The sequence below is a fragment of the Symsagittifera roscoffensis genome, chromosome 4 (assembly GCF_963678635.1).
Source record: "Symsagittifera roscoffensis chromosome 4, txSymRosc1.1, whole genome shotgun sequence".
Classification (NCBI taxonomy): domain Eukaryota; kingdom Metazoa; phylum Xenacoelomorpha; order Acoela; family Convolutidae; genus Symsagittifera; species Symsagittifera roscoffensis.
This window is the reverse complement of record NC_087065.1, coordinates 44,959,756-44,976,425: the sequence shown is the minus strand read 5'-3', so window position 1 is coordinate 44,976,425 and position 16,670 is coordinate 44,959,756. Positions and strand designations below refer to the sequence as shown.

General features: G+C 37.4%; 1 protein-coding gene across 1 annotated transcript in view; it reads right to left on the bottom strand.

Annotated features, from left to right (window-relative positions):
• Positions 1-1,453: 1,453 nt before the first annotated feature.
• Positions 1,454-16,670, bottom strand: part of LOC134843709 (mitochondrial uncoupling protein 4-like) — a 156,791-nt gene continuing 141,574 nt past the window's right edge. The window contains exons 3-10 of the mRNA XM_063859948.1: positions 5,704-5,847; positions 5,450-5,512; positions 5,299-5,380; positions 4,908-5,030; positions 3,929-4,041; positions 3,485-3,569; positions 3,232-3,324; positions 1,454-1,901 (exon numbers count right to left, since the gene is read on the bottom strand). Of these exons, the coding sequence (XP_063716018.1) occupies positions 1,727-1,901; positions 3,232-3,324; positions 3,485-3,569; positions 3,929-4,041; positions 4,908-5,030; positions 5,299-5,380; positions 5,450-5,512; positions 5,704-5,847 (878 nt within the window). The 3' untranslated portion in view covers positions 1,454-1,726. The remainder of the gene's footprint in view (positions 1,902-3,231; positions 3,325-3,484; positions 3,570-3,928; positions 4,042-4,907; positions 5,031-5,298; positions 5,381-5,449; positions 5,513-5,703; positions 5,848-16,670) is intronic.

Sequence of the window (16,670 nt, the reverse complement as noted above, 5' to 3'; positions counted from 1 at the left end):
ATCGCAGTTGTCTAGTTTGTTGATATTAATGGTTTCTGAAGTCTGCTACTAAAGGACAAAACAAACTTTATTTTGATTATTTCAGGCTGGTGTTTTTGACTCCTTGTCTTCTGCGCTCTGTTCATGGATAGCGGCAAGGTAACTAAGCTAAAATTCCAGATTAATTTATGTTTGGTTGATTTAAATCAGGTTGATTTGAAACAGCAAAAAAATACTTATCTTGTCGTCTCGACATGGAAGACAAAGCCTCCTTGAAAGTTAGTTCATATTTATAACAACCGGGTAAAGTAAAAATTTCTAATTAAAATATATTGTTAACGCAGGAGGGATAAAAATAGACGCAACCGGCATGCTGAACGGGCAAAACCTATCACTGAAGAGCAAATAGTGGAATTATAATTCTGGTGTCTGCAAGCATCGATTAGTAAAATTATTGGCAGACAAACATGCGGTTCTCATTGGTTACGTGAATCACTAGAGATCTCCGGATTCAGACATTATTCAAGATTTTTTTTTTCAGATTTTTTTTGCGACAGCTGACCAACTGAACTTTAAAATTTACCTTTTAAACATAGCCAATCAAAGGTTGGAAAAGAGTAATGAGCGCACGTAAACATAAAAAAACTGAACTTCTTGAAAAATTGTCAGTTTTCCATTTTCGAAGAAAAAATACATGCTCTATAAGATCTTTGCATTTCCAGAACAGTTAATGCTGGGCGCTTTGATTGATAACATGAACCCAACTAGAGAAAATTGCATCAATAGGTAAAAAAATTTTCCGCTGGAAATCTAAATTAAATTCCACTTTAGAAACTAGAAATCGTTCACGTTTTTTTGCGCCATTTCCACGTTCGTATTTGGAGAGTGCTATTTACGTCACTTTCAGCAGATTAATTTCAATTGAATTGGAAAATTGCATATATACCTGAGTTCTTTCATAAATGCATCATTATATATGAATGCCCATCTGTTGTTATTAGAGACTTTTCCTGAAAAAAAAACAAAAAAATCAGCAAGACCTATATAAGAGTCTTCACTACGTTCATTTCTCTTAAAAACAAAGTAAGTTTAAGCAGCATAAATGCTCTTTTTAACTGTTTTGACATTTTACGCAGAGATTGCACTAAGCAAACACAAGCAACAAAACGGCAAAAAGAAGCTCTAAGCGTGAACAACGAAAAAGAAGCTAAAACATGACTTGAAAAAACACAACTTCTGCCATGTGTCGGAATCGAACCCCTAATCTCCGCGATTAAGTCACACGTCCTCGCATCTGTGCCATCATAGCACGCGTGTCGTGAAACACTAGAATAGTCACCAATAAACCAGATGCCATTTCATCGTCTATTGCAGCAGAATAGCCACCAAATGAGCAACTTTATTTGTGACTTTTGTTGGAAAAAAGTGAATTAGTATTATAAAGCTACGCTCACTAGGGTAAAAAAAAGATCCGTAAAACTATATTATCGACTTTATTATACCCTATCTAACTACATTGAATTCATATGTAGTATACACATTCTTGCATAATGAATAAAAAAGAATAGATAAAATCTGCACATATGTAAAGCACAAATAGTTAAATAAAGTCTGCAAACTCTTTAGAGCAGTTTTTGGTCTTCAGTTTTCATTGGTTACTAAGAGAGCACGTATTGAATGCCCATGAGCCCAAATAATTAGCTAAAAATTAGCAATGTGAGTGAGCGGGCAAGATAATTGTTTGGTTCTAAAAAGATGGTACGCCAGCAAAGTATCTGATCTTCTCGTAGCTGATCCAGAACACGAGAGACCAGGGTGCCATTCGAGACCAGATGGGCACGAATCCCTTCCAGAGGGCTAACACACCTTCCTCTCCCACTGTTCTCCTCAGGCAGTCTACAACGCCTTTGTACACTAGGGGTCTGAAAAAGTCAAAGATGAATGTTACAATTTTCAATTTAGCCTAAGCTAGTGAATTAAAAATTTCACATGGTTTGAACTAAACATCTGTATTGCACTTTGCTTTAACAATTAAAAAAACAACAGCATGCCGTTGAAACAATGAAGCTAACCGAAACATTTAAGATCGAAAGCAATGAAAAACGAACTAAAGTTGGAAAGATATGCTGTCGTTTGTATTGTTCCGACCATTTGAAAAATGGGGATGAATTTTGTATTCGGGTGTGTTTTAGTTTTTTTGTTTTCCAAAATCAGACACCACAAATAATCAGCAGAATTGATCGAGTGATATGTCATATTAAAGCGCTTTCAGTTGTCATTCGAACGAATCTCAAAAATTTGTCCCAGTATCGAGAAAAACAGGATTAAAACTAAGTTATGTATCTACTGACCGTTTAGCCCTGAACCAAAACTATTTGTGTTACGGGGGCTCTAGGGGATGGGACACAGTTAGTAGAAGCAGTAACCGCTAAGCGAACAAGTTCAAGTTTTGTAATTGAACCACGACTGTTAAGCTTTCAGAATTTCAACACCCAAAACCCTTTTTACAGCAATAATTTTGTCTGTGCTCGAATTAGACTATATCAGTTCGTAAAAAAATAATCCCACGTAGTTAATGGACTATTTAAGGCTTTAGTTGCAATATAAGAAGAACGCTTCCCATGGATAATTTGACAAACAAGTAATTGAATGTTTAGTTTTTTTTCTCTTATTCTCCTCATTTTAACTTATCCTTATATTAGTATTTCATGCGCTTTTCATAGAACGGCAGCAGTCCACTTAGAGTTTCAATTTACTGTTAATAGGTTGCTGGTGATCTTTTGAATTATGTAATGTAATTTGTGGTAATGAGAATTCAATTCTTTTTCCTCTTCTTTTTCTAAGTTCGAGCGAAACACGGAAGCTTTTATATGATTTTGCTTTGTTTTGCATTTTTCCACTAAAATTTTTGTCTAATTTGCTTATTTTATTATGACTGTCGAATTCGAATATGCCTAAGATCTAGTTTTTCAGATCCTTTTATCACACTGAGCAGAAAAAACTACAAACATTTGAAAACCGTTTTTATACTTTCTTAAGACTATGGTCGGAACATTCTTGGCTACTTGCACTGTAACCGGCTATACTTGTTACCAATTCGCTTTGCTTGCATGAAACTCAAATTAGGCAAAATGTTTTTAAAGAGTTACAATCCTGCAGCAAACACAAATAAACATAGCTAAATTTGTTTGGAAACTTTCTAAATATGAAACAAAATGTTTTGTTGATTTTCAGTAAATCTTGATCACTTACTTTCCACTTTGGTCTACAGGTTGGTTCATGATTCTCGTTTTGATCACATCGGCAGGAGTTCCCACCAAAGCTGCCACCAGACCACTTGCAGCACTGAAAAACAGCATTCATGTATCTTAACCTACCAATTTCTCTTTGACTTTCCCGGCAAACCTTCATATTTCATTTGAAATTGATGAAATAATTTAAGATACTTAAATTGACAATTTAAGGGGATATTTAACTTAATTGACAAAACGCGTTCAAATATTACCTTGATAAGGAATGAGTTAGAGCATTGTCTTTCATCGAGAAGTCAATTAACAGTTTGCGTTTCACCTGGTCATACGTTGCTAGCTCTAAAAACATGAAACATTCCCTCAAATTATCATACTCAATGCCGCAAATGAAACACTATCAAATGATGCCAAAAACATTTAGAAGTTATAAAGAAGGTGAGGTTGGTGAGAATCTATGATTTTCACTCAAGGAGGGGGTTCTTGTAGGTCGGCTAAAGTACAGGCCAAACGAAGTTTCAGATCATTTTTTGGAATGTTTTGACTAGAAAATTGTTTTTTTTTTCAGCGCGCACACTCTCAAACTTAGCGTTTGGTTACGCCAAAGAGCCAAAAAATACGGTGAAATACTACCAAATGTGAGACCCTTTTGAAGGTCAGGGGTTAGAACAGCTGAAGAGAACACTTAACCAAGTGCATACCTCCAAGATTGACTAAAGCAGCTCTTTGGCAGTTAGGAAGCCAGCCCCTCCACAATCCAAGCACACCTCCCTCGCTAAGCAACACTCTCATGGCATGCAAGCTGTTGCGAAATCTAAAACAGCCAGCTTCAGCTCTATTTCTATTAGTCTGACCCGAGCCAAAAAAATAAATTATCTCCGAAACTATGGTATCACGCTTAGATGTTTAAAATATTTCAGTTTACGAAGCGCTATCATGCGACGACTACAATTACCCAAAAAAAAAAAAATTGGAACTAACGATACTGCCCTTGTCGCCTATAGCCAAATTAATTGAACGTATACTGCTCAATTCTTTCAACAGCATTAAAAGTCAATATTAAAAAAGTCAAGTTTTACAAAAATGTCAACTTTAGAAAATCCAAGAAAAAATAGATGTCCTTAAAGCTCTTTAAATTTGTAGAAAAATTTATGACTGACACTTTTTTGATTTAAAAAACTCAATTTGAGAAAACTGGATCAATAAGTAGTTTATTTTGCTGTGAAACATGAAAACTAAATTCGAAAGCAGAAGTCGATCAGGTTTTTCGTGACCTTTACACTTTCGCTGCTCGATAGTGGACTTTGCCTAACTTTTCAAACAAAGGAAATGAACTGAATTTGAAAAAGAATCAAAAGTCAAACCGCTAAAAAACAAATTTGAGCGTGAACAAACTTTAAGACTTTTTCCTGAAGAAAAATCATCACAACTTATATTAGAGTCTTCAGTACGTTTGTCGACGACTCGTAATCAGGACTGAAATAACTTCGAGACCGTACTCCGTTGGTGCACTTAGCCTTTAAGATTCCACACTATTGCAGTGTGAAAAATGTCAGGACCACTTCAATTTCTATGATGAAAGGATTGATTAACCACTGTCTTGACAGTTGAATGTTTTTCATCTGCCTGTGAGTTGGTATTCGTGCGCAATATATGTTTAATGCATTCTCTGTGACTTACCGCACCGGTTCGCCTTTTAGCCTTCTGATTCCTTCAGTCTGCATCTGGACCTTCAGCAGATCCATGGGACTGGCAATTAATTGGCCAAGGGCTCCCGCTGTTGACCCAGCTACACACGATTTCCTATAAAATATGAAATTTACGCACTTCACAAAGTTCTGAAGACAATGCAAAACTATATTTATTCAATACCTAGCGTGAACTATCAACCTTCTTCTTAACTAACTAATCAATACTTTTAGCTAATAAAAATGATCATTCGCGTGTTTTTTCTAACTGAATTGATAATTAATCGATTTAAACCACTTTAATCGATTTAATTACTATCTGCTATAATCATTCCACATTCTAAATTTGTCATGATTTTACGTACTTCCGTTGCTTCACTCACCAGATTGAAAAACTTCCGTCTTCATTTTGGCCTAGAAGTCCTCGAAACTTCTCGTAGGTCATTATCCTAAATCCGGAGTAAACTGAAAGCGAGATATAACATGGTAGTGTCGTTAGTCTCTTCAATTTGTTTCAATCACTCATCTACATACTCATGTGTCTATACACTGCAGGCGGAAGACCCGACCACAGTCTGAACAAACCCTCTTTCTTCACTAAAACGATCACAATAAAACCCAGTAAACGCGACAAACATTAGAAAGAGACTAGGATATGAATGGTCAAATAAATTAAAGGAACTGCGATGGCAGGTGTTTAACCATTTCAACACATGATTCGACAAAATAGTAGGGACAAACAGAAAAAATTCAATTCAAGTAAAGCTATTTCGAACAGTTCAACTTACCAATTTGCATGAAAATCGAAACAACTCCGTGATACTTTGGTCCAGCTGCATTTAGATGAGCTTTTGGATGATTATGGGTCTTGGAAGCAACAGACAATTTCTGGATTTGCAGACGCGTTTTGATCAAGTCCAGTGGATATGTGGCTGGTAAACACACAAGCTTATTCAATATAGGTGCTCGAGTTCCTAATCTACTGGATATCAAAAAACAGATTCAAGGTATACTACCAGTCCCACTGCAGCTAAAGCTGCTTCTCAAAAATGACAACGACTATCTGTTAAATGGAAAAAGGCTCTCAAACGAAAAATACTTCAAACAAAAACAGGCCAGACAGTTGAAGGTTTCAAATACTGAAAAAAAAATCTAGCTTTGCAAAATTCCGTTTTATATCAAACTTTTGATATCTGAACAGAAGAAAACATTGATTCGCATGACTAGTGTAATTGCGCATTCTTCAAAAAAAAACTTGGAAAAAATTGCTAAATAAAAAAATCGGGAGTCACATATTTACTGTTTCAACTTGCATTTCAGATGAGTGATGTATTAACAAGTAGCCAGTCATCTTGAAAGAAACAAAAAAAAATACCAGGGCAAGCGGTTGACCTAAATCAAGGGTTGCATGATTAAAATCAACTTGATTTAAATCAATGATTTAATTCCGATTTTAATCAAAGAATAAAAATCAGAAGAATCAACTGTGCAAATCTATTGCGTCATCCCGCCGCGGTAAACAAATATAGCAGCTATGCAGTGTATACACTGATTACCTAAATCGCTCTTTCTTCTTGTATTCTGCTATGCTGCTCACATCGCAGCTATGCAGTATTAAAATTTAGCTTCACTTGAGCTTTTAACTAGCTTCACACTTTCGACCAATCCAGCTTACACTTTCGGGCTCAGCTTCACACTTTCGTTTTTGGGCGGTCGCGGCATTATTTGGAAGAATCATTGGAAAATCAATTAGAATTCGAAATTTCATTCCGTTCAAATGGTTCGTAGCAATATCAGTGATTTGTAAGCCATGTTATAGAACCGTACTAATAGCGCCTATATTCCGAGACCTCTCAGAGATTTGTCCCGAAAAACATGATTCACACCGTAACAAAGGGTCACTTTTATTTTATAAACGCTAAAAGCTGACCTGATATTACCTACAACAACTACACCTAGACTACAACTGATGTTTGATACTTTGAAGCTTTAACTATTGATACTTTTCATGTTTTCATACTTGTTTCATTGTCTTTTCAGAAGACTTGAATTTACACTTCTTCTTCTTCACACTTTCAACTGGCCGAAGACAGCATGGTCAAGAATGTTGCCAAGTACGGGTTCAAAGTATGTGGATTTGTTACTGACAACGCAGCGGATGTGCGGAAAATGAGGAAGACTCTTTCTGAAAGTGACCACGAAGCGGTATTCATGCTTGGATGCTCAGCACACATTCTCAACTTACTGATGAAAGATTTTTAAGTCAAAAGTGTACTAGATAAAATCTTACGAGTCATCAAGTATTTCCAAAACGTTCATAAAGCTGTTTCTTGGCTACGTGAAAAAGAATTGCCCCAGAAACTTTCTCTGCCCAATGACACTCGCTGGAACAGTACCCGGGATGGCCTAACGTTATACTTCGAAGCATGACCTGCTATGGTAACAATTGCCGAAGAAAATCGAATAGAAATGCCGAAAGAAATTTACGATGCGATAACCAACTTGAACCTGAAACGCAATATTGAAGATTATTTGTTACTTCTGAATCCTTAAGTAAAGCTTTGGATAAAATTCAAGCTTCTAACGTGAACTTGCCAGAAGCTGTCAAAATCAAAAAAATCAACTGTGCAAATATATTGCGTCATCCCGCCGCGGTAAACAAATATAGCAGCTATGCAGTGTATACATTGATTACCTAAATCGCGCTTTCATCTTGTACTCTGCTATGCTGCTCACATCGCAGCTATGCAGTATTACAAATTAGCTTCACTTTAGCTTTTAACTTAGCTGCACACTTTCGACCAATCCGACGCCTTTGGGCTATCTTGGCATTATTTGGAAGAATCATTGGAAAATCAATTAGAATCCGAAATTTCATTAGGGTCAAATGGTTCGTAGCAATATCAGTGATTTGTAAGCCAAGTTATAGAACCGTACTAATAGCGCTTATATTCCGAGACCTCTCAGAGATTTGTCCCAATAAACAGGAGTTACACCGTAATAAAGGGTCACTTTTAATTTATAAACGTTAAGAGCTGACCTGATATTACTTACAACAACTACACCTAGACTACAACTGATGTTTGATACTTTGAAGCTTTAACTATTGATACTTTTCATGTTTTCATACTTGTTTCATTGTCTTTTCAGAAGACTTGAATTTACACTTCTTCTTCTTCACACTTTCAACTGGCCGAAGACAGCATGGTCAAGAATGTTGCCAAGTACGGGTTCAAAGTATGTGGATTTGTTACTGACAACGCAGCGATTGTGCAGAAAATGAGGAGTACTCTTTCTGAAGGTGACCACGAAGCGGTATTCATGTTTGGATGCTCAGCACACATTCTCAACTTACTGATGAAAGATTTTTAAGTCAAAAGTGTCCTAGATAAAATCTTACGAGTCAAGTATTTCCGAAACGTTCATAAAGCTGTTTCTTGGCTACGTGAAGAAAAATTGCCCCGGAAAATTTCTTCGCCCAATGACACTCGCTGGAGCAGTACCCGGGATGGCCTAACGTCGTACATCGAAGCATGACCTGCTATGGTAACAATTGCCGAAGAACATCGCATAGAAATGCCGATAGAAATTTACGATACGATAACCAACTTGAACCTGAAACGCAATATTGAAGATTATTTGTTACTTCTGAATCCTTGAGTTACGCTTTGGATAAAATTCAAGCTTCTGTCGTGAACTTGCCAGAAGCTGTCAAAATCAAAAGAATCAACCGTGCAAATCTATTGCGTCATCCTGCCGCGGTAAACAAATATAGCAGCTATGCAGTGTATACATTGATTACCTAAATCGATCTTTCATCTTGTACTCTGCTATGCTGCTCACATCGCAGCTATGCAGTATAAAAATTTAGCTTCACTTTAGCTTTTAACTCAGCTTCACACTTTCGACCAATGGCATTATTTGGAAGAATCATTGGAAAATCAATTAGAATCCGAATTTTCATTCCGGTCAAATGGTTCGTAGCAATATCAGTGATTTGTAAGCCAAGTTCTAGAATCGTAATAATAGCGCTTATATTCCGAGACCTCTCAGAGATTTCTCCCAATAAACAGGAGTTACACCGTAAAAAAAGGGTCACTTTTAACTTATAAACGTTGAAAGCTGACCTGATATTACCTACAACAACTACACCTAGACTACAACTGATGTTTGATACTTTGAAACGTTAACTATTGATACTGAAACGCTGGAGCAGTACCCGGGATGGCCTAACGTCATACATCGAAGCATGACCTGCTATGGTAACAATTGCCGAAGAAAATCGAATAGAAATGCCGAAAGAAATTTACGATGCGATAACCAACTTGAACCTGAAACGCAATATTGAAGATTATTTGCTACTTCTGAATCCTTGAGTTACGCTTTGGATAAAATTCAAGCTTCTGTCGTGAACTTGCCAGAAGCTGTCAAAATCAAAAGAATCAACTGTCCAAATCTATTGCGTCATCCTGCCGCGGTAAACAAATATAGCAGCTATGCAGTGTATACATTGATTACCTAAATCGATCTTTCATCTTGTACTCTGCTATGCTGCTCACATCGCAGCTATGCAGTATTAAAATTTAGCTTCACTTTAGCTTTTAACTCAGCTTCACACTTTCGACCAATGGCATTATTTGGAAGAATCATTGGAAAATCAATTAGAATCCGAATTTTCATTCCGGTCAAATGGTTCGTAGCAATATCAGTGATTTGTAAGCCAAGTTCTAGAATCGTAATAATAGCTCTTATATTCCGAGACCTCTCAGAGATTTGTCCCAATAAACAGGAGTTACACCGTAATAAAGGGTCACTTTTAACTTATAAACGTTGAAAGCTGACCTGATATTACCTACAACAACTACACCTAGACTACAACTGATGTTTGATACTTTGAAACGTTAACTATTGATACTTTTCATGTTTTCATACTTGTATTATTGCCTTTTCAGAAGACTTGCAGTTACACTTCTTCTTCTTCTTCACACTTTCAACTGGCCGAATACAGCATGGTCAAGAATGTTGCCAAGTACGGGTTCAAAGTATGTGGATTTGTTACTGACAACGCAGCGGATGTGCGGAAAATGAGGAACACTCTTTCTGAAAGTGACCACGAAGCGGTATTCATGCTTGGATGCTCAGCACACATTCTCAACTTACTGATGAAAGATTTTTAAGTCAAAAGTGTCCTAGATAAAATCTTACGAGTCCAGTATTTCCGAAACGTTCATAAAGCTGTTTCTTGGCTACGTGAAGAAGAATTGCCCCAGAAAATTTCTTCGCCCAATGACACTCACTGGAGCAGTACCCATGATGGCCTAACGTCATAAATCGAAGCATGACCTGCTATGGTAACAATTGCCGAAGACCATCGCATAGAAATGCCGAAAGAAATTTACGATGCGATAATCAACTTGAACCTGAAACGCAATATTGAAGATTATTTGTTACTTCTGAATCCTTGAGTTACGCTTTGGATAAAATTCAAGCTTCTGTCGTGAACTTGCCAGAAGCTGTCAAAATCAAAAGAATCAACTGTCCAAATCTATTGCGTCATCCTGCCGCGGTAAACAAATATAGCAGCTATGCAGTGTATACATTGATTACCTAAATCGATCTTTCATCTTGTACTCTGCTATGCTGCTCACATCGCAGCTATGCAGTATTAAAATTTAGCTTCACTTTAGCTTTTAACTCAGCTTCACACTTTCGACCAATGGCATTATTTGGAAGAATCATTGGAAAATCAATTAGAATCCGTATTTTCATTCCGGTCAAATGGTTCGTAGCAATATCAGTGATTTGTAAGCCAAGTTCTAGAATCGTAATAATAGCGCTTATATTCCGAGACCTCTCAGAGATTTGTCCCAATAAACAGGAGTTACACCGTGATAAAGGGTCACTTTTAACTTATAAACGTTGAAAGCTGACCTGATATTACCTACAACAACTACACCTAGACTACAACTGATGTTTGATACTTTGAAACGTTAACTATTGATACTGAAACGCTGGAGCAGTACCCGGGATGGCCTAACGTCATACATCGAAGCATGACCTGCTATGGTAACAATTGCCGAAGAAAATCGAATAGAAATGCCGAAAGAAATTTACGATGCGATAACCAACTTGAACCTGAAACGCAATATTGAAGATTATTTGTTACTTCTGAATCCTTGAGTTACGCTTTGGATAAAATTCAAGCTTCTGACGTGAAATTGCCAGAAGCTGTCAAAATCAAAAGAATCAACTGTGCAAATCTACAGCGTCATCCCGCCGCGGTAAACAAATATAGCAGCTATGCAGTGTATACATTGATTACCTAAATCGCTCTTTCATCTTGTACTCCGCTATGCTGCTCACATCGCAGCTATGCAGAATTAAAAATTAGCTTCACTTTAGCTTTTAACTTAGCTTCACACTTTCGACCAATCCGACGCCTTTGGGCTGTCGCGGCATTATTTGGAAGAATCATTGGAAAATCAATTAAAAAACGAAAATTCATTCCGGTCAAATGGTTCGTAGCAATATCAGTATTTGTAAGCCAAGTTATAGAACCGTACTAATAGCGCTTATATTCCGAGACCTCTCAGAGATTTGTCCCAATAAACAGGAGTTACACCGTAATAAAAGGTCTTTTGAATTTATAAACGTTGAAAGCTGACCTGATATTACCTACAACAACGACACCTAGACTACAACTGATGTTTGATACTTCGAAACTTTAACTATTGATACTTTTCATGTTTTCATACTTGTATTATTGCCTTTTCAGAAGACTTGCAGTTACACTTCTTCTTCTTCACACTTTCAACTGGCCGAAGACAGCATGGTCAAGAATGTTGCCAAGTACGGGTTCAAAGTATGTGGATTTCTTACTGAACACGCAGCGGATGTGCGGAAAATGAGGAAGACTCTTTCTGAAAGTGACCACGAAGCGGTTTTCATGTTTGGATGCTCAGCACACATTCTCAACTTACTGATGAACGATTTTTAAGTCAAAAGTGTCCTAGATAAAATCTTACGAGTCAAGTATTTCCGAAACGTTCATAAAGCTGTTTCTTGGCTACGTGAAAAAGAATTGCCCCGGAAATTTTCTTCGCCCAATGACACTCGCTGGAGCAGTACCCGGGATGGCCTAACGTCATACATCGAAGCATGACCTGCTATGGTAACAATTGCCGAAGAACATCGCATAGAAAAGCCGAAAGAAATTTGAGATGCGATAAGCAACTTGAACCTGAAACGCAATATTGAAGATTATTTGTTACTTCTGAATCCTTGAGTTACGCTTTGGATAAAATTCAAGCTTCTGTCGTGAACTTGCCAGAAGCTGTCAAAATCAAAAGAATCAACTGTCCAAATCTATTGCGTCATCCTGCCGCGGTAAACAAATATAGCAGCTATGCAGTGTATACATTGATTACCTAAATCGATCTTTCATCTTGTACTCTGCTATGCTGCTCACATCGCAGCTATGCAGTATTAAAATTTAGCTTCACTTTAGCTTTTAACTCAGCTTCACACTTTCGACCAATGGCATTATTTGGAAGAATCATTGGAAAATCAATTAGAATCCGAATTTTCATTCCGGTCAAATGGTTCGTAGCAATATCAGTGATTTGTAAGCCAAGTTCTAGAATCGTAATAATAGCGCTTATATTCCGAGACCTCTCAGATATTTGTCCCAATAAACAGGAGTTACACCGTAATAAAGGGTCACTTTTAATTTATAAACGTTGAAAGCTGACCTGATATTACCTACAACAACTACACCTAGACTACAACTGATGTTTGATACTTTGAAACGTTAACTATTGATACTGAAACGCTGGAGCAGTACCCGGGATGGCCTAACGTCATACATCGAAGCATGACCTGCTATGGTAACAATTGCCGAAGAACATCGCATAGAAATGCCGAAAGAAATTTACGATGCGATAACCAACTTGAACCTGAAACGCAATATTGAAGATTATTTGTTACTTCTGAATCCTTGAGTTACGCTTTGGATAAAATTCAAGCTTCTGTCGTGAACATGCCAGAAGCTGTCAAAATCAAAAGAATCAACTGTGCAAATCTATTGCATCATCCTGCCGCGGTAAACAAAAATAGCAGCTATGCAGTGTATGCATTGATTACCTAAATCGATCTTTCATCTTGTACTCTGCTATGCTGCTCACATCGCAGCTATGCAGTATTAAAATTTAGCTTCACTTTAGCTTTTAACTCAGCTTCACACTTTCGACCAATGCCATTATTTGGAAGAATCATTGGAAAATCAATTAGATTCCGAAGTTTCATTCCGGTCAAATGGTTCGTAGCAATATCAGTGATTTGTAAGCCAAGTTCTAGAATCGTAATAATAGCGCTTATATTCCGAGACCTCTCAGAGATTTGTCCCAATAAACAGGAGTTACACCGTAATAAAGGGTCACTTTTAATTTATAAACCTTGAAAGCTGACCTGATATTACCTACAACAACTACACCTAGACTACAACTGATGTTTGATACTTTGAAACGTTAACTATTGATACTATTGTTTCGGGCGGTCGCGGCATTATTTGGAAGAATCATTGGAAAATCAATTAGAATCCGAATTTTCATTCCGGTCAAATGGTTCGTAGCAATATCAGTGATTTGTAAGCCAAGTTCTAGAATCGTAATAAAAGCGCTTATATTTCGAGACCTCTCAGAGATTTGTCCCAATAAACAGGAGTTACACCGTAATAAAGGGTCACTTTTAATTTATAAACGTTAAAGCTGACCTGATATTACTTACCCACAACAACTACACCTAGACTACAACTGATGTTTGATACTTCGAAACTTTAACTATTGATACTTTTCATGTTTTCATACTTGTATTATTGCCTTTTCAGAAGACTTGCATTTGCATTTACACTTCTTCTTCTTCACACTTTCAACTGGCCGAAGGCAGCATGGTCAAGAATGTTGCCAAGTACGGGTTCAAAGTATGTGGATTTGTTACTGCCAACGCAGCGAATGTGCAGAAAACGAGGAAGACTTTCTGAAAGTGACCACGAAGCGGTATTCATGTTTGGATGCTCAGCACACATTCTCAACTTAATGATGAAAGATTTTCAAGTCAAAGTGTCCTAGATAAAATCTTACCAGTCATCAAGTATTTCCGAAACGTTCATAAAGCTGTTTCTTGGCTACGTGAAAAAGAATTGCGCCGGAAATTTTCTTCGCCCAATGACACTCGCTGGAGCAGTACCCGGGATGGCCTAACGTCATACATCCAAGCATGACCTGCTATGGTAACAATTGCCGAGGAACATCGCATAGAAATGCCGAAAGAAATTTACGATGCGATAACCAACTTGAACCTGAAACGCAATATTGAAGATTATTTGTTACTTCTGAATCCTTGAGTTACGCTTTGGATAAAATTCAAGCTTCTGTCGTGAACTTGCCAGATGTTGTCAAAATCAAAAGAATCAACTGTGCAAATCTATTGCGTCATCCTGCCGCGGTAAACAAATATAGCAGCTATGCAGTGTATACATTGATTACCTAAATCGATCTTTCATCTTGTACTCTGCTATACTGCTCACATCGCAGCTATGCAGTATTAAAATTTAGCTTCACTTTAGCTTTTAACTCAGCTTCACACTTTCGACCAATGGCATTATTTGGAAGAATCATTGGAAAATCAATTAGAATCCGAAGTTTCATTCCGGTCAAATGGTTCGTAGCAATATCAGTGATTTGTAAGCCAAGTTCTAGAATCGTAATAATAGCGCTTATATTCCGAGACCTCTCAGAGATTTGTCCCAATAAACAGGAGTTACACCGTAATCAAGGGTCACTTTTAATTTATAAACCTTGAAAGCTGACCTGATATTACCTACAACAACTACACCTAGACTACAACTGATGTTTGATACTTTGAAACGTTAACTATTGATACTATTGTTTCGGGCGGTCGCGGCATTATTTGGAAGAATCATTGGAAAATCAATTAGAATCCGAATTTTCATTCCGGTCAAATGGTTCGTAGCAATATCAGTGATTTGTAAGCCAAGTTCTAGAATCGTAATAATAGCGCTTATATTCCGAGACCTCTCAGAGATTTGTCCCAATAAACAGGAGTTACACCGTAATAAAGGGTCACTTTTAATTTATAAACGTTGAAAGCTGACCTGATATTACTTACCCACAACAACTACACCTAGACTACAACTGATGTTTGATACTTCGAAACTTTAACTATTGATACTTTTCATGTTTTCATACTTGTATTATTGCCTTTTCAGAAGACTTGCATTTGCATTTACACTTCTTCTTCTTCACACTTTCAACTGGCCGAAGGCAGCATGGTCAAGAATGTTGCCAAGTACGGGTTCAAAGTATGTGGATTTGTTACTGACAACGCAGCGAATGTGCAGAAAACGAGGAAGACTTTCTGAAAGTGACCACGAAGCGGTATTCATGTTTGGATGCTCAGCACACGTTCTCAACTTAATGATGAAAGATTTTCAAGTCAAAGTGTCCTAGATAAAATCTTACCAGTCATCAAGTATTTCCGAAACGTTCATAAAGCTGTTTCTTGGCTACGTGAAAAAGAATTGCCCCGGAAATTTTCTTCGCCCAATGACACTCGCTGGAGCAGTACCCGGGATGGCCTAACGTCATACATCGAAGCATGACCTGCTATGGTAACAATTGCCGAGGAACATCGCATAGAAATGCCGAAAAAAATTTACGATGCGATAACCAACTTGAACCTGAAACGCAAAATTGAAGATTATTTGTTACTTCTGAATTCTTGAGTTACGCTTTCGATAAAATTCAAGCTTCTGTCGTGAACTTGCCAGAAGCTGTCAAAATCAAAAGAATCAACTGTGCAAATCTATTGCGTCATCCTGCCGCGGTAAACAAATATAGCAGCTATGCAGTGTATACATTGATTACCTAAATCGATCTTTCATCTTGTACTCTGCTACGCTGCTCACATCGCAGCTATGCAGTATTCAAATTTAGCTTCACTTTAGCTTTTAACTCAGCTTCACACTTTGACCAATCCGACGCCTTCGGGCGGTCGCGGCATTATTTGGAAGAATCATTGGGAAATCAATTAGAATCCGAATTTTCATTCCGGTCAAATGGTTCGTAGCAATATCAGTGATTTGTAAGCCAAGTTCTAGAATCGTAATAATAGCGCTTATATTCCGAGACCTCTCAGAGATTTGTCCCAATAAACAGGAGTTACACCGTAATAAAGGGTCACTTTTAATTTATAAACGTTGAAAGCTGACCTGATATTACTTACCCACAACAACTACACCTAGACTACAACTGATGTTTGATACTTTGAAACATTAACTATTGATACTTTTCATACTTGTATTATTGCCTTTTCAGAAGACTTGCATTTGCATTTACACTTCTTCTTCTTCACACTTTCAACTGGCCGAAGACAGCATGGTCAAGAATGTTGCCAAGTACGGGTTTAAAGTATGTGGATTTGTTACTGACAACGCAGCGAATGTGCAGAAAACGAGGAAGACTTTCTGAAAGTGACCACGATGCGGTATTCATGTTTGGATGCTCAGCACACGTTCTCAACTTAATGATGAAAGATTTTCAAGTCAAAGTGTCCTAGATAAAATCTTACCAGTCATCAAGTATTTCCGAAACGTTCATAAAGCTGTTTCTTGGCTACGTGAAAAAGAATTGCCCCGGAAATTTTCTTCGCCAAATGACACTCGCTGGAGCAGTACCCG